Below are 25,610 nucleotides of genomic sequence, written 5' to 3'. Positions count from 1 at the left end.
CGTAGTTTAAATCTCTGATATTTTCGGTGGTAATAAGACTTCACTGTTTCATCCTACCCTTTGGTACAGATTTAGGATCAACAGTGATAAGCAAAGCCTGCGTCTTCTGTGTCAAAGAGAGCTCCAGACTCTGCCTGAGCCACATAGGGGCTCAGGGAGCATAGTGATAAATCATATAGACAAAGGACATTGCAAACCCAGAATGGTACAGACGCTTGGCCCATAGGCATAAAGACTATCACCTCTTCCTGGCATCATGGAGGCTGCATGTGACAGGGATAGGTAGGAGCAGAGGAAGGAACTCAGAGGACATGGAGCCCCAGAGGCCAGAAGACATAACACCTAAGACCCACAAAGGAGGATGTATGAATATAGGTCACTTGTCACAAAAATGCCTGGGCATTTTGTAAAGTTCTGGTGTAACACTCTCTCTAAATTCCATGCAAGATTTCTGGCTACCTCCTGACCATTCAGCCCTGTTGAACATCGTGATGGGAGATGAGGAGGCTGGAGTCTACTTCCAAGTTCTTGCCCAAGACAGTGTGAGGAGCTGAATAATAAACTGAGAACATAGGACTACCTTGCAGATATGCTGCCTTCAGGCACCCAAGCTCTGATCTTCCTGCCTCCAAGCCTTTGGGTGCTTGACCTCTCACCACGAACTACAGAGCAGGTGCTCATTTTCACGCCCAAAGGAATATCACTGCTAGTGTCTACATAAAAGGATATACAAAGGAAGAGAACAGGACTCAGTCTGAGAATGTTTTCCTTTTGCATTTTCATCAGCCAAAGGCGTATTGAGTTTAGGGTACCAACATATGGCACAAATGTTAATCTTAAGGAAAATCTGGCACCCGTAATACGCTCAGCCATGCTACTCTCCACACATGTGATACTTGGCTTCAGTGGGGCAGTACTGTGCCAGATTTTCTAAAATGTCAAGCATTTTAAGAAATGGTTTCTTTGAATTAAAATTACACACCCCCCAAAATGGAAATACTACTGAGATGTTTCTAAATAAAATAAGGCAACAGCTGACCAGAGGCCATGGTAGACTGCTGGAGAACCAAACATCAGCAGAATGGTGTTTTAACTTCTAAGCAATTTATTACAGTCCTGTAGTGCATTAACCAGATGATAATCTGCAAAGAGTATCCAAGTCTTTGGGGTAAAAGAAGACTTGACACTTTTCACTGAAGATCTGTCCTATCTGTTGACAGAATTCACCTGTGCTGCCTAAGTCACATGAGCAGGTAGGACTTATCCATGGACATGATTCCCCCTGGGTGAGCACACTCTGGCATTCCGCAGTCCTCACGGTCAGAACACTCTGCTGGTGAAATATGTCGAGCCTGGAGCCCTAGACTTGTTTTTATGAAGCTTCCCTTGACCACTTTGGTTTATCAAGTTCACTCCAAGTTCAGACCTGACTACCTCAACTCCACTGGCTCATTTTCATCCATATGCTTCTTTTCTAAGTCATCATACACATCACAGATAAAATGCTCATTTCCAGATTGCTCTCTCTCTGCTTAGGAGTCTGAGTCTAGATTTCCAGTTATTCCCAAATCCCTAATACAGGGAGAGACTGAGTGGTATACTTCCCAATAGATTGACAAAAAAGTACAGGAGGGGAGGAAGTTGGGAATGACAAAGGCTTACAGGAGCCAGTAGAGAGTCAAGGTCATCCAGTAGGAAGTCATATATGAACTGAGATTATAGACACTTGGGCTCTAGAACTTTAAGACTCATATTCTCCCTTTGTGTCTATCACATAGAAACATTAATATAATCTGAACAAGATGATGCCTGAAATCCTCTCCCGTGATTGAAACATTCTACAGTGAATTCTCTTCATCTCATGGGGTTTTTGTGGGAACTAAATGTAATAATGGGTATGAAAGGTTGTTTTTGTTTTTTCTTGTTTTTTTTTGCAACTTGAGAACCATCTTGGTATAAGTTACCATAATATCACAAAATAATTCTCTCAATAAACCTGGAATTATTTTTCATTTCTATTATAAAAATGTTGGGTCAAGTTTAGCATTTTATTTAATTTCAGGTGGAAAATGAAAGGATCCACAACAGGTAAAAAGATGCATTGAAGGAAATGAGTAGTTTTTGTATAAATTTGAGTGAACTTTCTGGAAATCAATTTAGCAATATGTACTAAGACCTGAAAATTCATAACCTTTGACTCGGTAATTCTATTTCTAGAGATGCTAATCTAAGGAAATGGTAGTCAAACAAGATTTATGTATAAAATTATCTACTGCAGTGTTATTTGTATACTGCATAGAGATGTACAGTAAATAGTGTTGGAAAAGAAAACATTCATTCATATAAAAGACTTTCAAGAAACAAATCAAACTAGTAACAGTTACTCTTGGTGGTGGTATCATTATTTTTCTGTTCTTCTTTAAGCATGTCAGTATTAAATTTTATGATGGTAATGAATTCATATTATATAAAGGTCATTAAAAACATATTGTGTAGAGTTACTCACCTTCATCTAATTGTGGTGTTAACACATTTTGTCTCTTAATTCATCTTGATCAATAGTGAGCTTAACTCAACTGCTCCCATGACTTTCTTCTTATTCTTCTGCTAACAACAACATTCTGTGGGCCTTATATTATGTCTGTCGTTTGCCCGCAGGTGAGACAGCACCCAGATAGCTGACTCACCCGTCAGACTGAGACTGTCTACATATGTGAATATCCCATGTATTCTTTTTCTCATGAAGTTCACAAGATGTGAATTGGCCCAGGACTCATTTCTTCTAGAATAGGACCTACCAAATAACACTCTTGAAGTGTGGCTTGCTTGATTCTCCCTAAAAAGCCCCCAGGCAGAAGGGTACCTGGGTGGCTTAGTTGTTTGAGCGTTTGGCTCTTGATTTTAGCTCCTCATGATCTCAGGGTAGTGACATGGACGGCCCCTGTCAGGCTCTGTGCTGGGCATGGACCCCAGCTTGAGATTTTCTCTCTCTCCCTCCCTCTCTTAAAAAAAAAAAAAAAAAAGAAAGAAAGAAAAAAAAGAAAAAGAAAAAAAAGTTCTCAGGCAGAGGCATTCTCTAGTCACGTTGAATTTTCCATCAATCCCTACAAAATAGTCTTTTATTCCAAAAAAATCAAAGGTTTCAGAAATTATAGGCAATTCCCTAAACTCTAGATCAAATTTACTCCTATTGTGTTATTAAATGGAATTCACATGAGTTATCTCTTACCAGATGGTAAGCAGAAAGTTGTTTTGTTATTTATTCACTACATTATTCACTCAACCAAAGAGTTCCATGTTAAGTTACTCCAGCATTTCTTTAATCAGCATGAATGGAGATGAAAACTTGAAGGAATTATTTCCCAAATACTCCATTAAATGATGCTATCTATCAAATGTACCCTTTTCATTAGAAAGCCAGAGAAGGTTAATAATCTAACAGAATCAGCCTGCCTGTTGCTGGTAATGGAGAGTGAGGGGGAGAGAGACAGAGACAGACTGATTAACTAAAACCAAAGTTATTCCTAACCACTCAAAGTCAGAAAGCTCCAAAAAAACAGACAACAACCTATGGCAAAGCCCATCAAAGGATTCTTTCTTTGGCTAACCCTTCTAAGGAAATAGTCTTTAGCCAGAATCTTCCAGATTCAGTCTTGTAGCATTCAGACTCTCAGAGTAAGCCTGTCAGTATCTTAACTGGCTTTTCTTCACCACCTCATCAATTCGTTGCACAATTCTTGCTCAGTTTAGATTCAGCTATTTCTTCACAATTTTACACTGATTTGGAAAATGTCCTTCATACTTTGGTTGTTGTCTCTCCTCATGAAATGCCATTTACATTAGGATGATTCAGTTTCATGAATGGATTTTCTTCCTGTGTGACTGCAGCCTTTGATGAGCCTAGGGCCTTGTACACTTCATTCCAGATATCGTTGCAAAACAGGAGTTGTGAGGCTGCTTCTATCTTCCTCCCTAAATATACACCTTTTTCTTTCTCCCTTTGTCCAAATTCTCAGTCTTGAAATCTTAGTTGTATTTGTATATGGTGTTTTCATAAATTTTAAATCTGAAACTCAGTCCAATCCTTGTCTCTGGTACTATTCTCTTCTGTCATCTAAACTGCCTCAGGCAGGTGTGGCTTACCCAGAGATTACATACCCATGCACACACCACAACTTACGAATGGCACATATGATCCTGTATGTCAAAACAATTTCATTACTGGCGATTCCATGAGAATTGGAGGTCTAGTGTTACTTGAAACTAGCAAAAAAAAATTTTTTTTCTTTTTTAGATCTGTTTTTTGAACTGTTCATGTGCATTCCCTTTTGATGGCTTTTGCCCAATTTTCTACTTTAAGTAGTCACATTTCTGACTGATCTGTGGAGGCTCTTAGATATCAAATGATACTGTTTCTCTGTCATATGCTGCAATTATTTTTCCAGTCTGCCATTGCCTTTTTAATTTTTTTAAATAAGATTTTATTTATTTGAGAGAGAGTGCGGGTGGTAGGGTGGTAGGGTGCTGAGCAAGGAGCCTGATGCAGGGCTTGATCCCAGGACTCTGGGATCATGACCTGAGTCATCCAGGTGCGCCAATTTTATGTGATTTTTGACATACGGGATTTTTTTTTCCTTAAATAATCAAACTATTCAAACTTTCCTAGTTTTTTTTTTTTTTTTTTTTTTTTTTTTAAACCAAGGGTTTTAAAAGGTTACAGGCATAAGGCAAAGACACATGAAAGCCCTCTTCCCCATGAGCTGGAGCTTCAGGCTTTGAGTGAAGCTGGTACAATCCTTCCCTACCATGTTCTTGAAACAACTGGGCAGGGGATCAGTCTGGAAGATATGGTTGGATTTACCCTCATCCTGTGGAGAGAAAAGCCATTGTGAAAATAAAGGAGTAGAAGTAGGGTGAATGCAGGGTGAGGAGGGACAGCAATGACACTCATGTGTCACATGTGCTCAAAAGAATCACTTATGTGACCAGAAACTGGATGACTACTTCTGTAACCTTTTCCTAGTTCCTGAGCTTTGGGTTGATTTCAGGGGATTTTTTTAGGGGCCAATTCCTTCCCAGACTTGAGCAATCTGAATGATTCCGTGGCCAGGGTCCCCTGGGTGCAGGGGAATACTTTCAGTGGCCAGCAATGTGGTGAGGAGGTGAAGGGACCCGCCTCACCACAGCTGTGACCAGGTCCCTGACAGATGCCACTGCTGCACATCCAATGAGCGTTCCGCCCTTTACAAGTATCCTTCAGATGCTCGACTTTATTGGGTTATGGCAACAAGTATGTGAAGCAGGTAGGGCACACCGAGGTTTCCTCTTCCTCTTCTACAGACTAGAAGTAAATAGAATACCAAATATAACTGACTTTCCAAACTTACGTGAGTGTGTGATTGAGTTCTGAAGCAAGGTGAGGTATGTGGTCCGCTATAAACGGGCAGCGTGGCCAATGGGTGTACAGGCAAAGAGAGGGGGCACATCTAGGCGGAAATGCCAACTTGGCCAGTTATTTGCTCTTTGGCCTCAGGCAGTGGCTTCCCTCTGAGCTTCTAGTTCTCATCGCTGGAACAGAATAATGGTCTGGCAGGATTGATGTGAGGATGAAGTTACATAATGCTCCATCTCCTTCAGTCTTCTGTCTTGCTGGGGCTGTGTGGTTTTGAGGGCCACCTTGAAACTTGCATGGAAGGAGCAGTATATAAAGACCCTATCAGGAAAGGCAAAGCTTGAAGAGCCCCTGCACCGTGCCTGGCAGAGAGTGGGTACCGCAAGAACCTAACGCCTCCTCTACCGTGCCAGCTTCTAGTCTCCTGAGAGCTAAGATCCACTTGGGGGCTTTCCTCTGAAGAGTCCGTGTGTGGTTTATAACCCTGCTCATCTAGAAGCCCTCCCCTATCTTAACACTTACAGTGCTGCTGGCATTGAGGATTATGGTTCATCAAAAAGCTCAATTATTTGCCCAGTAGGCCATTGTATAAGTTGGCTTGATTAGCATTTGCAATAGCCCATATGTAAATGTAAAGGATCTTGAAAGAGGGTTGTTAGAACAAGAGTTCAGCAACAGCCCTCAAGAGAGAGCTCAGTGTCATGGTTAAGAGTAGGAGTGAGAAACTGCGGCCCCCCGGCCAAGTCTAGCCCATCACCTGTTTTTGTATACAAAGTCTTATTGGAACACAACCCCACTCCGGTTTGTTGATGCGGCTATGATGGCTGCTTTCATTAGAAGGACGAGGCTGAATAGTTGCAACAGAGACTGTAGGCTTCACAAAGCTAATGATATTTGCTCTTTGACCCTTGAAGTAAAAGTTTACCAATACCTGGCTAAGAGCTGCTACTTTCAGGCTATGTGACCTTAACAAATAATTTACACTTATTGGGCCTTAAATTCCTCTTCTGTAAAATAGGGATAGTAATAATAGTGATTGAACGAGATAATCCATGTCAAAGCCTTGCATGTGCTGAGTCCTTGGTTAATGATAGTTATTATTTTACTAATAATACCATTGATTTATAGCAAAGTCCCTTGCGTAAAGCATCCTGACCCAGGGACAAAAAACCTGTTTGTTCAACCTCAGTTAAAAAGCCCCCAGGCCCACTGCAGATATCAACAGCACCTAAAATAGTCACCTCTTCCCACAATGGCTTTCTTAAGAGCAGCCATTTCAGTGCCAATAGCTCAGCTTCTGGGATATTAAATGCATACTCTACCTTTCCTTCACACTTAATATAGACATTTGGATTAGTATCATTGAATATTTTCCGATAGTCTGCATATCCTATCTGGGGGAGGGGGGAACTGGATGAGGCCTTTTGATGGAATTAAATGTCAATAGTATCAGCTGTTTCTTTCTACAAACACAAGCAAGATATTCTAAAAGATGTGAACAATCAACCAATGTACAAGGAAGACCTTGCCTTTAGTCACTCACTGTTTGCAAATGAAAAGATTTTCTTTTTTCAAAGACAATCAAGCTTGACAAATGGCATTAAAAGCCACTAAGGAAGCTGAAAAAACAGCAACTCACTTTGCTTCCTAAATATAATGGGAAATGCTTTCTCAATGTAAAGAAGAAGTCTTATCCTACAGTCCAATGAGCATATGGAGGTGATTTCCAAGAGAGAAGTGAGAAAGAAAAAATCCCACAGCTCAACCTTTCACAAGTATCAGTCATGCAGGGAGAAAACCTTCTTGTACTCTCTTCCGCATTGTCAAGTTTTGCAGGTTAGAAGAGCCAAGACGAGCCATCCCTATGAGGGACCAGCTCTGCAGCCCAGCTTCCCAGCAGGTGGCTAGGCAGGGCCTTGGGCTAGGTTGGGGCTTGGGAGGAGGAAAAAAGGTGGGGAAGGTTCTCTAGTTTGAGACTCACATGCCCTCAAATGATGCATGGGTGGTACCCCACCAGCACCAGGTACAGCATGACCCGCCCAGGATGCTCCCTTTGTGGATTACATGGACCCCACAATGGCCATTGCCTGAGCTGTGCCTCATCAATTCAGCCTTGTCATAAAGAAGAATCTCATCACCCCTGTATCCCACCCCTAGTAGCCTGATTGTGTGGAAGAAAGGGAAGGATGACTGCATGTCACAGGGCTTCTTCCATCAGAATCCTTCTGCCACCCTAGGCCCCATCACCTTTCTCTTATCATAGAGTTTCTGCCATTGATAGATAACACAGCTTTATGGCACGCCTCCCTGCAGTAGTTCTTAATCTTGGATAGCTGTGAGAATCCCTTATAGAGCTCTTAAAATAGACTAATGCCTGGTTCCCACCCCCAGATCCTGATATAATTTAGATCTGGAGAGGAGTCTAGGCATGACATTGTGTTCAGGCATGGGGGTGGGAGGGTTCTGTGCATTTACAAGTTCTCAAGTGATTCCCATGTACTAACTAACTATGCAGGGTACTCTTCTCGGTGGGTATGACTGTGAATAGAACAGGCAAAGACCTGGTCTCATGGAGCCTATGGTCTAGCAGAGTAAGACAGAGAACAAATAAATGAATGGTAAAGATTTCTTCTGACTGCCACTGGGAAAATAAAGCATGGCGCTGTGCAAAGAGTTGGAGGATAAGAGATGATGCAACTTTAAAATGGTCAGGGCATCATCCCTGTGGGGTCCTACTCTGCTGCTTTCCTTGTGGTAAGCTCTGTTAGTTCTCGGGGCTAGTGACAGGGTTGTGGTTAGACGCCTACTTCTTGTTCAGGAAGTGACAGTGTTCCTGTATCTCCTGAGCCCAGTTTCCATAGACTGATGCACCATGCGAGACTCTCACTGGACAGCCCAGATCAATCACTGTAACCAGAAGCAGCCCCACAGAGCGTGCCTTCTCCTCAGTATGCCAGCATGCCCCCTCCCTCTTTCCCTTTCACCCACTATTAATTGGGTGATATCTTATCACCAGCATCCTTACTGAACATAATTTGCTGACTTGTAATAATGATAATATTAAAAACAGACTGAATGACATTTACTATGTGCTGGCACTCGGCAAGATATATTATCTCATTCAATTCACTACTAAGGTAGGCAGTATCAGCTCTGGTTCGTAAAGGTGGTAAACAAGACCCTGAACGGTTAAGAGACTTATAACGTGGCTGACATTTTAGACCTTTTAGGTCCCCCCCCAACTCAGACAGTCTGTGATCCTACAATCTCCAGCTCATTTCCTCAGCTAGGTGGCAAGCTCCCGGAGGAAAGGCACTGTGTCATATACATCTTTGCAGGAGAACCCCTTCACTCCTCACCCCCATGTGGCCTTGCCTGAGGTGGGCAACAAATACATCAGAGGTCAATTTGTGGAGGTAACCTGGCAATCACTCCTGAGCCCCTGAGGTCCCCAAGGTATCCTTTGAGTCCTGCAAGCCTGGGTGTCACTGCTCATAAGCTTAGACTCTGTCCTCTTCTATCAAGACTGCCTGGTGGAGTTTCTACCAAGCAACACTGAGACTCCTCAGAGTGCCCCAAAGCAACTCACAGACACTTATAAATGGGTCCTGTGGGCGTTTTCCCCAAGGTCTTTCCCAAAAGAGATGATTATTTCATGTTCCCCATCATTTTTGTTTCACTAATTTTTTAAAAAAAGATTAATATACGAAATAAAAAAGTCATTGCAATTTCTTAGACTAGAGATTGCTATTCAATAAGACACACTTCTGCTGATGTTTTAAGGTATTTGGAGGATGTATCTTTGAAGAGACTTCCTCATTTTCCCCCAGCTTTTCTGAGGTATAACTGGCAAATAAAATTGTAAGATCTTTAAACAATGTGATGACTCGATATGCCTATACATTGTGAAAGGATCCCCTCCAACTAGTTAAGTAACACATGCATCACCCCACATATTTACCACTTTTTTGGGGAGGGGAGAGGACTTTTAAGTTCTACCCTTTTAACAAATTTCAAGTATATAGTATGGTGTTATCAACTAGAGTCACTATGTTTTACATTTGATCCTCAGATTTTTCATCATATAACTGAAATTATATACCCTTTTACCAGCCTCTATTTCCCCCACACCCAAGCCTCTGGCAGCTACTTCTCAACATTCTGTTTCTAGGCGTTCGACTTTTTTTTTTTTTTTTTTAGATTCCACATATAAGGGATGCCGTGCAGTATTTATCTTTCTCTGTCTAGTTTATTTCACTTAGTAGAATGCCCTCCAGCTCCATTCATACTGTCACAAATGCCAGGATTCCTTCCTTTTTAAGGCTGAATAATATTCCAGTACATATACTTTTCTTGATTTATTCATCCATTGACAGTCACTTGGGTTGTTTCCACCTCTTGGCTATTGTGAATAATGCTGCAGTAAATATGGGAATGCAGGTATCTCTTCCTAGATGGAAATACAACCTAAATTCACATGTCCTCGTAAAGCCACAAACAAATGTATTTCAAAAAGCAGCTATAGCAGTGCATAGTAAGAATCCTAACCTGGCAACAGTTCTCTACCAAGTAACTTCATGGCAATTAGTACCATGCAAGGCACAATGGGAGACAGATGGGTTATGAATCTCAGGCTGAAAGGAGCTTATGGGAAAACAAAACCTAAGTGTGAAGGAACCAGAGTGAAGTAAAGAAAAAAAAGAAACAAACAAAAAACAAAAAAAAACAAAAAAATCCCAAACAAACACTGTATTTAACCCAGGGTTCAGTGGGGTGATACAATAAGATTTGAAAGAAGGAAGGGCCACCTGGGTGGCTCAGAGGGTTAAGCATCTGATTCTTGTTTTCGGCTCAGGTTATGATCTCAGGGTCCTGAGATAGAGTCTGAGTGGGCTCCACGCTCACTGGAGTCTGCCCGAGATTCTCTCTCTCTCCTTCTCCCCTTGCCCCACACCCTTCCACTCACAGGCAACTCTCTCTCAAATTAATTTAAAAAACTTAAAAAAAGAGAGAGAGAGAGAGAAAGAAAGGAGGAAAAGATAACTGGGCATAAGGGTTAGGGTGGAAAAGTTTCTGGGAGGAAGCCTGGAACAGTAGGATGGATCAATGGAAAGAATATTCCTGGGTGGCTGACCAGTCTAAACAAAGGCCAGGAGGTAGAAATCAGTTTGCTCTGCATAGAAAGAGGAGTGAAAGCCGGGTCTCATTGGTACTGAGAGGGTTTTTGTGAGAAGGAGAACTCAGTTGGATCTGTTTTAAGGGACCTGAAAGTCAGAGAGAGGAGTTCACATTTGCTTTGAATGTCAGGGAGCAAAGTTTACATTGCCCTGTGTATCAGGTAGGGATTTTGTTTAGTTGTAGCCACAGAACTCTGTATACATTTTCCTAATGAAGTAAAGGATTTGTTTTGCCAAATAACCAGAAGACCAGCACCAAGAGGGTCACTGCAGTTTCATACTGACAACTGCTCTCTTCCCCTCTACTATACTTTGTGGGAAGCATTGTTATTAACTTTGTTTCATGGTTGTGATATGACTGATGCACTTCCAACCTCATATCCACATTCCAGAAAGAAAGAATTAAAAAAGGAAAAGATAAAGCAGGTGGTTTCTGTGTTAGGAATGCAAGGGCTTTCTCAGAAATCCCTAGCCCCCACTGTTTACATCTCATTGGCCAGAACTGTGGCACCAGACAACCCCTACCTTAAGGGATGTTGAAAAGGCTAGCACTTCGGCTGGGCACATAGTCACCACAAGCAAAATCTGGGTTCAAATCCTAAAGGTAGAAGGAGGAATGGATATAGGAGCAGCAATTAGTAAGCTCTACAAACTATGTATAGCAATATCTATACACTATTGTTGTTGGTTCCTTAACAGAGAGTTGTCTTAGAAAAAGAGACGAGTTTTCCTGATGTCCTCCATGCTATTCCTTATGTTCCACAAATAAGTGAAACCATATGATAACTGACTTTCTCTGCTTGACTTATTTCACTTAGCATAATTTCATCCAGTTCCATCCATGTTGATGCAGAAGTTGGGTATTCAGCAACCTGGAGGACATTAGGAGAAGGAAAGGAAAAACGAAGGGAAGGAAGTCAGACAGGGAGACGAACCATGAGAGATTAGACTCCAGAAAACAAACTGAGGGTTTTAGAGAGGAAGGGGATAGAGGATGGGTTGGCCCAGTGATAGGCATTAAGGGGGACACGTATTGCATGGAGCACTGGGTGTTATACGCAAACAATGAATCATGGAATACTGCATCAAAAACTAAGGATGTACTGTATGGTGACTAACATAATAAAAAAAAATACAAATTGTGTTTAAGAGTTTAAAAAAAAGAAAAAGGGCCAAGTTTTTAGGAGATTAATTTGACTCTGGTATTCAAGAAATCTTTAAAAAAAAAAAGGAGAAAAATCGTCTGGAAGAGTGGATGGAAACTGTTGAAAGAAACCTGGGAGTGAAGTGGGCAACCAGACTACAGTCCTTGCTCTGGGAATGGAAACAAAGAGAGAGGCTAACAGCCATTTCTAAGAAACAGTGAACAAGATTTTCTAGCAACCACCCAACAATGCATGGCCAATGTGGAAGGTGTTGGCAAGCTGACTTCTTGGTTCCCTCCCTCCTTCTCTTTCTTCCTTATCTTTTACATAAAGTTAGTATTGGGGATTTATGGGAGAGAACATATTAAAGGGAGAAACTGTCAAAGAAGAATGCTAGAATGAGACACACTGAGGTGATTACAAATCTTGGGGTATTATTACATTTTAATGTCATAAGCACTTGAGGTATGGAAAAGAGACGAGTTAGATTCGAAGTTATGGATTCTGATATGAATATGCTCCTTCTTGGGAATGTGAGCATTGCTTTTCAGGGCCATTCTCTAAACACCACACTTAATTAGCAAGATGAACCACATCTGAAAATAAATTATGTTCCTTTTGATGACTAATCCTAAACAACAACAGAAAAGCATTGTCTATTTGTTAGATGGGAAGTAGAAAGAAAAGAGTACAAGGAAAGAACTCCACAGACTTTTTTTGTAGTTTTATCTACTAGTTAGTGGTAATGAACAGAATAAGATCACTTATGACTAGAACGTTATTGCAATTTGAAATGTCTCACTTAAAACCGTTGGTAAGTACCAGTCATTTTACAAGGCCGTGAAAACTCAGAGAAGTTTAGGCATCAGTCCAACTCTCAAGGGGATCCCAGTGACGTGGGCAAGCAGGTTGTTGCAGTGCTCAGGGAGGAATCGGCGTGACGGGTGTGGGCACAGACTGTGGGAGCGGAGAGGAAGGAGGGAATATTTCTGTCTGAGGGCTGGAGCAGGCTTGCGCTTTGACATTTTATGATTGTGCAGTGTCATAAATAGGCTTGGACTTTTGCTCTGGAAGAAGATTTTAAGCTAATTACCTTAGTGCCCTGGGAGAGGACCTGATAATCCAAGGGCCTCATCCTTAGCATCCCAAAGTTGTTTCTCAGCACTGGGGAAGGAGCCAGGATAAACTCAGGGATGGGTAGCTTGAAGAAACTGGATTAGTCATATTTGCCTTGTGTGATTCTGTAATTACTGTGAATCTTCACATCAAACTCATTTAATCTGAACTTCCAAGGTTGAATGTATTTTTGTCTTATATACTCACGGTTTTCTTAATGCAGTCCATCAAAGGTCAGCCCAATTTTCTTTTTTTAAAGATTTTATTTATTTATTTGACAGACAGAGATCACAAGTAGGCAGAGAAGCAGGCAGAGAGAGATAGGAGGAAGCAGACTCTCTGCTGAGCAGAGAGCCCGATGTGGGGCTCGATCCCAGGACCTGGGATCATGACCTGAGCCGAAAGCAGAGGCTTTAACCCACTGAGCCACCCAGGCGCCCCTCAGCCCAATTTTCAAGTCACCAAAGTCTTCCTCTGTTCTGCAGGATACATGGCTAGTGGAGACTAGAGCACTAGTTGGGGAAAGGGCAATTTCATTTCTCTCACATTCACAGATACTCTTCCATCTATTTTTTGTTATTCTAATGGAAGTTTTAATGATTAAAAAAAAAGGAAATAAAGGAATATCTTGAAAGAAATTATTTTATGTCAAAGAAATGCCATTCTGCTTCTTGTTCCCTCATATCCAGCAAATCAACCTGCCAGTTCAAGGATTCTCTATTGTAGCTCCTAGTCTTTTTTTCCTCCACTTCTGTTTGTCAGTTTCTTCTCCCAGACCATGAATTCCTTGAAGTTAGCTTTTGGCAAATTAGACATTATCCTCTGGCTCCCACACCGTACAGGCACAGCGAAAGCACTTGAAGGAATTTCCTGAGTGAATGCCTTTGGGGAGGTTTCTTCATGGCTGACTCTTTGCGGTTGCTTACACTTAACTTCCCTGGGTCCCAAAGCTGCAAGCCCAAAGTCTAAACCAGGATTAACTTTGCCAGGGGCATCAAAAGACCTTGGGCAGAAAACTTGAGAAGTCCAAAGAAATGCTTCCAGAGAGTTCTTAACCACTCAAAAGAAAGGGGATCCCAAGTCTAATTTTGTCTGAATGTTTGCTGTTTGAAAGCCAATATGAATTTTTCTTTTTTAGTGCAAGTATTTGAGCAGCTAAGTCAGTCACAGTCTGCTAAAGTATAAGTTGAAAAGTTACACAATTAAAAGTTTCCTTTCCACCCAGGGAACTCCACACCCACAGGGCACTTTCCCATGTCTATAGACTATGATGGCAACAGTCCATCCAGAATGGGTAACTTGAGTGCTGGACTCCCAAGCCTTCCTCCACTAGCCATATAGTCTACCTCCTCAGAGGCAACCAGTCTTACTAGATTCTTGTATTTCCTTCCAGAGACAGGCTAGGGGTACAAGTACATGAGGAAATAAATACATTTATGTATTTTCCAAGAATGCTTTTAGTGAGCAGAATCAGTAGAAAAATCAACATGAAACAGAAGACCTTAAACTAAAAAGTGTGAGGTGAAAACTGGTATCCAGGATAAAAAGTGATCATGTGTCAGAAGATAGAAATAGAGCAGGAATTTTCTCTACATAAAAATAAAAAGAAAGGGTGAGGTCACAGATCCTTTTGCCCATTAGGGTGGGCAGGCAGCTGAGATAGTGCAGTGGGGAGAGTGTTAGACTGAAGATCCTTTAGGGTGGGCATTTCCACAAAACTAATGGACATTTGCCCAGCAGATCACGGGGGAACTCGCAATTATGGAGTGACTGAGAGAAATTGTGGTGGCCTGCCTTGTTGGGATATTGTTTGCTAGAACGTGGGCATGTTCTGCTCTAGGGTGACACATTCCCTTAGAGGCTCGGTGGCATTTGATCACTGGGCATTTTCAGAGCCTTCCCACATTCACTCAAATTATTTCAGTGTAACAGGACTGGAATTCCACCTTCTGGGTCAAAGGAATACGGCCTACACTGGCTAAGGATCCTGCACCCACAGCAAGCAAAGAGGGCCGTGCTTTCTGAAAAGCAAAACCCTAGCCATTGCTATACCTTAGCTAAACCACCTTCCTCACCAGAGTTGTTCTTGGCAGTGTATTTATTGATGTGAAGTTGGCCTAGGATGAAATGGGACAGGGTAGGTCAACCAGTTATTCCTTCTTTCAGGTAAGAATAGGGACCAGGGAACAAGAATAAGCTAAAACGTGGGACTTATTAAATCAATTTCTACACATTTACTGGATCCCAGCAACAGTTAACACACTAGTCAAGTTTCTGACTTTCTAACCAGATTGTTAGAAATATAAGATACCTACCCACAGGAAAGGTGACTAGCAACATAGGAACTAGTCAATGAGTCAGACAAATGTGATAAACGTCAGAGAAGTGATGCATTTTCTTCCAGCTTTGATAGAAAGGAGAGTTTCACCTGTCCATCTCCATAAAGCCTCCAGTAGGTGAGGTTCTCTCTGCCTCCTGTCTGGCTCATATCCAGGGACAGTCTGGCTCATATCCAGTGTAAGGTATAAAAGACTGATGGCAGGTGACTGCTCAGGTAGACCTCATGGGATAGCAGCGTCTGATGGGGCTGCCATGACTCAGGATTGGGTCTGTGGGTTTGGACATTCATGTGTTCCATTTCATAAAATCACTCCATTAATCACTCTTAGAGGAAATGATTCATTCACAAGAGTTATCGTTGGACCTGCATGTCAATACCAATCTATTGATTTACAAGGGGGAGAAATAGCTTTCCTAATGACCAGAATGATCCTGTCCACTGATGGTAGACAAACATTTCAAAAATGTTGGAGAAGCAATGGAAGATTATTTACTGAATATGCAATTGGGGCCAAAAATTAGACCTTGAAGTGTAATTTAAAGCACCATCCCTGCCTCCATAACATTCACACGGAATAGAAAACATACAGAACAAAACAAACAAACAAACAAAAAAGCTGATATATCTGCCACATTCAAAGTCTCCCCTTTGGAAAGATCAATATTTAAGATCACCAAATACTTGTAACTGAGTTCCCCTCTTCATATATCATATGCATGTTATTGGATGCATTCCAAAGATAAGACTTGATTAGAGGGTGAAGTCTGCTAGCCCTGACCAGTATTTTCCAAATATCCTCAGTTACTTTTTTTATACTAATGTGCAGAGTAGCATTTTGGGGTATGTTTCTTTTATATTTTTAAACTTATTTTTAATTTACATACTGTAAAATTCATTTGAGTTCTAGGAGCTCTAACAAATAGAGTTGTGTAACCACCACCAGAATTAAGATACAAAACAGTTCTTCACACTCCTCTCCCAAAAATACAGCCTTGAGTTACGCTGTTAAGATAGGTTCCTTCCACAGATGGCTATCCTCATTTATTATGTGTTAATTCTTACCACCCTTGCTTGCCAGAGGGTCATATTTTCTGGCATTAGCTACCTATTCTAAGGCCTACCTAACAATATGCTGTCATTCCCAGAAATAGACAAAACTAAGCTTTATAATATGCATGTGCATATTTGCATAGCTAGAAGAGGCTATATTAAATGTACTTCATCTACAAACATAAAACAAAAGAACAAACAAACAAAAAAACCCTGACATATATTCTAAGGATAATTCCCCCAAAAGAAAGGAGGAAAAAATTTTAACATTCCAGTTACAGCTCCATCCACAAGAAATATGTTAGCTCTGAGGGTTGGGAAAGAAAACTGCTAAGTCACATCTCCAATTCATTTCCTTCCTTTAAATGGGTCACGAGGGCAGAGATAACCCCAACAACCTAGCAGCTGTTCCAGGGCTCAAGTCATTATATTCACTCCTGCTTTCCAGAAACTTGACCTAGCCATTAACACTTTCCTAAATGAAACCCACATCTCTTTATTTATTTTTTCCCACATCTACTTAATTTATGCACGTTAATAGCTGAATTTGTTGCTGTTTTAATAAGACCTTTTTGGTGTACATGTCAATATATATAGTATATATGCATACTCAGCATGGACAATCTAAACAATGAAAAACTAAACGACTTTAACTATTTAATGTCCTGGTGATTTCTAGAAATTTAAGAAAATAAATTATGTGAGTTCAATTAACTGTTTTACATGTAAATAGGTCTCATCACCAATTAATATCTTCTTTGACCACCATGCTGTAGGCTGACAGATTACTTTACAACAAAATGGGAGGAATTTGGGTTTATAAATTAAATAAGGGCCACAAAGCCATCTAGAAGGGCCCTACCTGGGATCTTGCTAGCAGGTAGCTGGTTACCTCTTCTTAGATATACCACTAATCCAGGGTGTGACGAGGCAGACAATTCCTTTCTTTGGAACATATTGCCTTATTTGCCAGCTGCATACAGAGACCCTTTTATTCCTGCCAATCACAGGAATACAAGACTGAATCCTTATTTGCCAAATATACACAGATGAAGAACTCAGCAATACAACTACATATATATTAAGACAATAATGTTCCATCATTACAATGTTTAATTCTAAGATTCGAAGTTCTTTTGTTATCAAAATCACAAAGAACCAGGTGATCCAATAACATCTCACTTTGGAGGAATGTTACAAAACCTTCTTGCATGAACAGAATCCATATATCTCCCATCCTGCCTTCCTGATTCCTTCCCCCTCAACTCCCCTTGCTTCTCTTAGCACTGTTGCTTTATCTTAAATGTCTCCTCAATACCCACCTCCTCCCTGCATCCATCTTTGTTGAGAGCAGCGCTCCAGGTAGACCACATAAGAAAGTGCCACTCTCTCAAATCAAAAAGGAAGTCAGTGCCTCCAATAGCAAGATGTAACATTTTCCAATGAAATGTGGAAAGCTTCAAGGAGTAAAGAATGTGAGAGAATATTTTTCCATGAATTTCAAGATGAACAAAAATCAGTATTATGGAGTTAAGGTAAGCAGATCTGCCTCTGGCATGCTGACTCACCATGACTCTTCTTATTATACCATTTACTGGAATGACCTTAGATTCGAGTGAGAACCACAAAATACCAGTAATTTTATCTGGGGAATATTTATATTTTAGTGCAGTAGGTGAATTCCTGATTAAAGGGCATTATTAGAAGAATTTTTTTTTTCCCAAACTAAATGTGGTTTCATCGTAGGCCTTGCGTTTCTAATTGGTCCTTATGGTTCAGAAGGAGATTTTATTTTTGTTTTTAAAATCCTTTCATTCCCCATTTCCTCATCCCTAACTCTTGTGGATAATACCCATGAAAGAAGACATCTTAAGTCCCAGATTCTTCTAACACAGATCAACCCAGTATTTTCCTCCTGAAATTATTTGCTTCCTGATTTACAGCCCATTTTCCTTGGTGATTTGAGTATACAAGGAAGAAAGTCAGGGACATTCTCGGACAGTAGCAATGAAAATCTGTGATTATTCTAAACCTCCACACTCACCTCACAGCACAAAATGTCTCCTTTGGGTGGAAGAGCCCAGGGTGACTACTTAGTCTTGGTCTAGGTTTCACATTCTTGATCCACGCCTCCCCCAACCTTTTTAAAGTAGGCTCCATGCAGGGCTTGACTCACACCCCTGAGATCAAGGCCTGAGCTGAGATTAAGAGGCAGATGCTTAACTGACTGAGCCACCCAGGCACCCCAAAGGTCTGTCTTTCTAGTAACTCTTGCCTGTTGGCCTTTTTGGGCATCTGTTTTCCAACTGGGTTGCAGACCCTTATAAAGCACTTTGAGGATGGCTCCCCAGCATTAGCTTCCATATACTTTGCATCCTGGAAATAGCCAGGATGTAGGGCTTCCCCTGATTTGAAGATCAGGTCAGGGAAGGCAGCCCTTGGAAACTGAGGAGGGTAAGCAATAGCACACACAAGGTGTATATTTCAAGTTCCTTCCACAATAATTACCTGAGAGTTTATGAGCGTGCGCATGCTCTGATTAGGGATGTCTCAAAAAGTCATCTGCAGGCTAAATAAAGATAAAATTATACATTGAAAAGTTCCATATGGAGACTAAAAACAAGAGCTTTCCTCCCTTCTCTCCCACAGCAATTTCTTGAGCATTTCCTTGGCGTCCGGCACTATGCCGGGTGAACAAAACAGACCCAGTTCCTGCCCTCACAGTTTAGCAGGAATTGTGAGAGTCAGTTGGCCACTGTTGGCTCAGCACTGTCCTAAGTATCTGAGACTTGGGGTTTGACAAACAGATCCTCCTGTCTCTGGGAAGGTGACCTCTGATATTAGACTAGGGGCAATCCTTCAGCTTCCCACAGACTGGCTGAAGACCTTACAAGCCCACCACATCCCTTTGGTCCCCACTCACCAAACCCATCTGTTCTTTTTTTTTTTTTTTTCCTCTTAAGAGATGTACAATGTATAATTTCACTTTTTATTTTGAAAAAAGTTCAATTTACAGAAAACTGCAAGATTACATCTGCAAATGAAAGAGACTTTCATTTCTCTTAAGAGATGTACAATGTATACATGTGTAAGTATTTATTGAACAAATCATTTGACCAGAAGTTTGATCCCCACACTGAATGAATACCCATGTCCTGACCTCACCCACTGGCCTGTTGTAGTGTGGTTCACATCCACTGCTGTGACAAGATCAACTCAGGGTTAATAAGTCCAGTCTATGTTCTGACTTGTAAAGCAGAGACCCAGAGGCTGACCAAGAGCTTCAGCATGGAGAAAAGAGATGCTGTCAGTCTACCGATCACAACAGCAATCCTCCCCTCCTGTCTACTCTTTCTTATACCTCGAGAGTACCATGCTGTCTAGTGTTTAACACACTTTCACATACATGCTCTATTTTAAGTTTCCAACAACCTAGTGGGGATATCCCAACTCCCAAGGAAACCAAGCCCCAAAGTTAACTTGCTCAGTTCCTCACAGCTACTAACACAAAGAATTCAAATCTAGATCCTCAGCCTCCAAAGCAAAGCTCCAAACTATCCCACAGGTGGCTATTTTACAATTTCAGTTCTTCTTTTTTACATATGGTCTTGCTCATCCTAGTGGGGAACGGTCTTACGACATGCCAGTTTTCTGGGGGAAGCCACGGGTTACTGGCCAGGGGAGGGCCTGCCGTTCCCCACTCGTCTGCCTTTGACCAAGAAGATGACTGTGTCACTCAGATCTCTCTTGCCACCTGAATGGGAATCCCTATCTGCCATGGATGCCTGTGGATGTATTTTTAGAAATAGAGGGGAGTCTGTGGGTGGCCCACATTGAGGATTTCTAGGAGTTTGTTAATATTTTTGTAGAGGCCAGAATTGTAAGTTGACTGATTTCAAGATAAATTACCTCCTGAGGAAAACATCCTCTCCCTGTTCTTCCCTTCAACATTCCCCACCCCCAATGAGTTTGCTTTTTGTGGTTTTCTTTTACCCCTTAGGGCTTCTCCTTAGCACCCTGTGCTCAGAAGACAGGGATATTAATAAGTAGCAGAAGCTATGGCTGATTTCTCTCTCAAGAGGGCTGAGAGGAAACAGATCCAGTTTTCCTTGACCTCTGTAGGGACTGGTAGTATCCCTTAAGATCTTTATGCAGAGGGGACTGCTGTTTTAAAGTTCTGGGAAAATGCCTGTGGATGGATCTCAATGCCTTTTTAAAGCTCCTGAATTAATGATTTTATTCCAGAATAGGCACACTACTGTTTTAGGGGTAGGGTATGTATACACACAAGTCAGAAACTAGGGAAAATTTTAATCATATTAAAATAGGGAGGAAATTGAAATGCGTATACAGAAAATCTCTGCCTTTGGGGGCCACAACTCTGCTGCTGATATTTAAAAACACAATATCTCTGTTCAACAATGTTTCCTTGCCTTACTAGGTTGATGGTGATAAAATGCAAACACTGAAAACAAGCATGCTTTTGAAATTAGTATTGTATTAAAAATGTCACCTCTAATACAGTAAAGTGACTCAATTAGTAGACTACATCACAACTAAAAACAAAGATACTAAACAAAGTCAATAATAATATGTATATACCAAAACACCTATTTCAAATTTAGTGGTAACATCCATTTCCATGTAAGTAGCTTTCTAGTAGAAGGTATAACACATGGTATAGAGATACCAGACATCATTAGCCATGCATTATCTAATACCTGCTTAACAAGAAAATACACAAACAAAAAATTAATAAATTCTGGTCAGTGCTAAATAAGGAAGCTCTTGCTCTTAATTACTAAGTTCCAAACCCATGGAAAGAAGACAAACCACCACATAAATACAAAGCAAAGATTAATGCCATTATTTTTTCATTTTCTGATGATTTTATGTAATAGTTTTAAGTAATGCCCAAATATTCATAAAATAAAAACACATATATTTTCTCTCAGTAGGCTCATCTGTATATGGAATTGATAATCCAATGTAAAAAGACACACTTTGTTTTAACTGTGCTTCAGTTTTTAAACCTCCCATGAAGACACATGTGCAATTTTGGAACTATCTAGGTCCTTGTGAATCTACATTTGGTCCATCAAGGACTGAAGAAAATCAGTAGAAGCCGTTGGTTCCCTCACCCCTGGGACCCTCACCCTACATTGCTCAGCATGTAGCCATTCTCACAGGGCCAGGGCCCTAGGTATCCTATTCAAGCTCAGAGGACTTCAGTACAAAGGGCCTCCCTGGAAACGTGGAGTCAGAACCACTTGGTTCTTTCTACCACTATCCACATGAGGAGTGTAGAAAAATGGCAAGGAGACACGTGAAAGGAAGCAGAGTCCTTGGTTTACACTCCAGCTCACAGGCTCTCCCCCATACCTGATGTAGTCACCAGGATGCAGTCAGTAACTGGCTCAGCAAGGAAATGTCACGCACCTCAGGAATCACTGAAAGTCAGGCTTTACCCGGACACCTGTGTGAAAAGAGGAGAGGCAAGCACAGTTTTAGAGATCCACAGTCTTGGAAATTTGCACCTGAGGTTGCTCCAGGTGGAAGATGAAAATGCAAAAGTTGCCAAGATGACTCTGTGACATTGGCTTATAGGCTTTTCTGGATCCCATTGACCTCATCCACTTGATATACCCCGGCAGCACACCTTGCTTGGAGTGGGTAACTCAGAAAATCTGAGATCCCAGTTAAGCAGGCAAATCTCTTCACCTGTGTGGACCTGAGTACTCCCCACCCTCCAGCAGCCAAGGCCCTCAAGACAGAGAGGGGCAGGGGAAATTGGTTCCTTCAACCCCAAAGACAAATGTAAGTCACCACTAACAGATGGCAGTTCCATCTCACGCTATCAGAATGGGTCCCAGTTCTGACTCCTGCCCTGACCAGCTGTGGGCTTCAGCACGTCACCTCATCTGTCTGGGTCTTGCTACCCTCATTTTTTTTTTTTTTTTTTTTTTTTGTAACTTCATCTTAAGTGGGCACCATGGCTGGTTGAACTCTCAGGTTTCTTCCCAGTTCAGTGTACTCTCACGCCCTCCCCGCCAAACCCCAGCTAGGATTCTGTGGCTATGGATTTAGACTGAACCTCTAGGGTCCCAATCCAGGGGGCCAGGGCTCTCCAGGAAATGGGTCTGTAAGAGGAAAAAAAAATCATACTTCAAACAGCCCTAGGAATAGTGAGGGTCAGTAGTAAACAAGCATCACTCTTCATAAATTAGTACTGATACATAGCCAGAACCCTTCAGGGGAAAAAAGGGACTCTTTTTTTAAACAGCAAGTTTCTTTCTCTTTAAAGGAAAATTGCCAAGGATGCAGAAGGAAATGAAGATGATCAAAGATGAGGATGTGCACTTCAGTTTGGGTGTGAAGAGAGCCCCCTCCTTTCCCCACTGCCTGCAGCCAGTGGTTTCCCGAGGGAAAGCTCCCCAAAGGCACCCCTTCCCAGAAGCTCTCCGGGGGCCTTTTTCCCAATTTCGGTATGAGCCTCCTCCCGGACACCTAGACGGATTCCCGGGGGTCTTTGAAGGAGGAGGGTCCCGGAAACGGAAGAGCATGCCCACTAAGATGCCGTACAACCACCCCGCGGAAGAGGCCCCTCTCTCCCTCCACTCTGAGGAGAGCAAAAACCAAGGCCCTCCGAGCTTCCCTCTGCTCTTTCCGCAGCCCCCGCGCCCCAAGTATGACTCGCAAATGATCGACCTGTGCAACGTGGGCTTCCAATTCTACCGCACCCTGGAACACTTGGGGGGCAAGCCCGTCAAGCAGGAGCCCGTGAAGCCCAGCGCCGTGTGGCCCCAGCCGGCGCCGGCCCCGTTCCTGCCCACGCCCTACCCCTACTACCCCAAGGTGCCCCCGGGGCTCATGTTCCCCTTCTTCATGCCCTCGGCCTCCCCCTTCCCCTTCGGGCGGCACACCTTCATGCCCAAGCAGCCCCCGGAAGCGCTGCTGCCGCGCAAAGCCGAACCTCCGGAGAGCGAGGAGACCAAGCAGAAGGTGGAGCGGGTGGACGTGAACGTGCGCATCGACGACAGCTACTACGTGGACGTGGGCGGGGCGCAGAAGCGCTGGCAGTGCCCCACCTGCGAGAAGTCCTACACCTCCAAGTACAACCTGGTCACCCACATCCTGGGCCACAGCGGGATCAAGCCGCACGCGTGCACGCGCTGCGGGAAGCTCTTTAAGCAGCTCAGCCACCTGCACACCCACATGCTCACCCACCAGGGCACGCGGCCCCACAAGTGCCAGGTGTGCCACAAGGCCTTCACGCAGACCAGCCACCTGAAGCGCCACATGATGCAGCACAGCGAGGTGAAGCCGCACAACTGCCGCGTGTGCGGCCGTGGCTTCGCCTACCCCAGCGAGCTCAAGGCCCACGAGGCCAAGCACGCCAGCGGGCGCGACAACATCTGCGTCGAGTGCGGCCTAGACTTCCCCACGTTGGCCCAGCTCAAGAGGCACCTCACCACGCACCGCGGCCCCATCCAGTACAGCTGCTCCGAGTGCAACAAGACCTTCCAGTACCCAAGCCAGCTGCAGAACCACATGATGAAGCACAAGGACATCCGGCCCTACATCTGCTCCGAGTGCGGCATGGAGTTCGTGCAGCCGCACCACCTCAAGCAGCACTCGCTCACCCACAAGGTACCGTGGGCTCCGCCGGCGCCGGGGGCGGGCACTTGGGGAGCAGGCGCAGAGCCCCTGGTAGGGGCGGGGTGGAGGGGGCCAGGGGCCCTTCGCTGCCCTCCGCTTAGGACTGGAGGGGCAAGGGGCTGCTTCCCTGAGTCCTCACCTCCTTTCTCCCCTTGGTTGAGACACCAGCAAGCAAGTCCTTTCCCATCCAGCCTTCTAGAGTCTAAGATGGGCCTCGAAATAAATAATGTGGCCAGTTTGGAAAGGAGGGTGAGGAAGACCGAAGGAAAAAACAGGTTCTTGTGCTGTTGCTTCTTAGCCTCCTACAAACCCTAAAATTCAGTGTCTGGAAACCTCATCCAGGGCACTAGCACGAGTGTGTTCTTAGGCCTCATTTACCCAAAACCAGCTCCGTGCCTGGGATATACTCATCAAAGCCTTCTTCTAAATACTTCTATTGGTCCTTTGCTGCTGGAGCAGTGGCTACATTTTGGGTTGTTTTCTCCCTTCGCTGTGAGAACTGCTTCGTATGCATATGGTTCTGGGTCCAGCAAGGCCTGTGCTTCCTGTAGCAGAGCCCCTGGCTGGTTGCCTACAGTGCCCTGTGGTGTCTTTTGTGGGAGGCATGAGATAGCATCCTTCTGTTTGCTTTGGTTTTATCTTCCCTGGGCTCAGGTCTTTAAGGGGGGAATACAGGCCCAGGGTTCTAAGCTCAGCCTAGTCTGCAAGCAGAGCTCTGGAGACAGGCAGGATGAACTAAGGCCAGGCCCCAGTTGTATCCCAGAAATCTTACCCCGCTAAGCTGACTTGGGTTGGCTTCGAGCTTCCCCAGAGAGGAACTTTGCCCCACTGACCTCTACCCTCACGCTTTTGACCTCAAGTGGTTTTCTTGGCAGAAGAGACTTCTAGTAAGCCAGCGTTTCTAAAGCACTCTTTAATTCAGAAAGGTCAGTGGAGGACTTTGCCCAGCCAAGATAGTATCTCTACTCTGCCATAATGAGTTTCATTTGCTAGGCTAGGACACAACATGGGCATTTTTGGCTCTGCAGCAGAGGTGAAGTGGGTGGCTGCCTTGTGGGTAGTGTACCAACAGCTTCTGCCCTATTAAAGGCACCATCCGGATAGGAGGCACCTGCCTAATGCAGGAGCCATCAACAAAGAACCTGTGCTGAGATTCAGCCACAAAGGGGACCATATGCTGATTTCAGGGGCTCCTACATGCATGGAAAAGGAGCCAAAGATGCATTTTGGAACACAAAAAAATTCTGTAAGATAGTAGAAAATGAAGTAAAAATGGACAAAACAGCCTGGTATCTGAAATGTCTCATTTGAATTAGGAAGCTAAACACATTTTAATCCACAGTGTCGGCAAACAATGAGAGGTAGTATTTATTGAACACTTGCTGTGTCACAGGTGCTTTACTTCTCATTTGATCCTTGTCAACAACTCTAAGAGCTACCTGTGGGTATTTTTTTTTTTAAGATTTTATTTTATTTATTTGACAGACGGAGATCACAAGTAGGCAGAGAGGCAGGCAGAGGGTGGGGGGGGGAAGCAGGCTCCCTGCTGAGCGCTGAGCAGAGAGCCCAATGTGGGGCTCGATTCCAGGACCCTGGGATCATGACCTGAGGCTAAGGCAGAGGCTTTAACCCACTGAGCCACCCAGGCGCCCCTACCTGTGGGTATCTTTGCTCCAGATTTGCAAATGAAGGCACTGAGGCATGGGACAGTCACCCAGAATCCGGGAGTC

At 43.2% G+C, this 25,610-nt stretch overlaps 1 protein-coding gene across 3 annotated transcripts in view; it reads left to right on the top strand.

Moving 5' to 3' along the window:
• ZNF366 (zinc finger protein 366) overlaps positions 1–25,610 on the top strand; it is a 67,825-nt gene that overhangs the window by 24,217 nt on the left and 17,998 nt on the right. For 2 of the 3 annotated variants that reach the window (XM_047730454.1, XM_047730456.1), the window contains exon 2: positions 22,526–23,871. In XM_047730454.1, coding sequence (XP_047586410.1) covers positions 22,540–23,871 — 1,332 coding nt within the window. In that variant the 5' untranslated portion in view covers positions 22,526–22,539. Of the gene's footprint in view, positions 1–9,677; positions 9,683–17,098; positions 17,109–22,525; positions 23,872–25,610 lie in introns of those variants that run through there. The other variant, XM_047730455.1, reaches the window with a different exon arrangement.

Source organism: Lutra lutra, chromosome 5, assembly GCF_902655055.1.
Source record: "Lutra lutra chromosome 5, mLutLut1.2, whole genome shotgun sequence".
In the NCBI taxonomy this organism is placed as follows: domain Eukaryota; kingdom Metazoa; phylum Chordata; class Mammalia; order Carnivora; family Mustelidae; genus Lutra; species Lutra lutra.
This window is presented reverse-complemented; position numbering and strand designations above follow the sequence as displayed.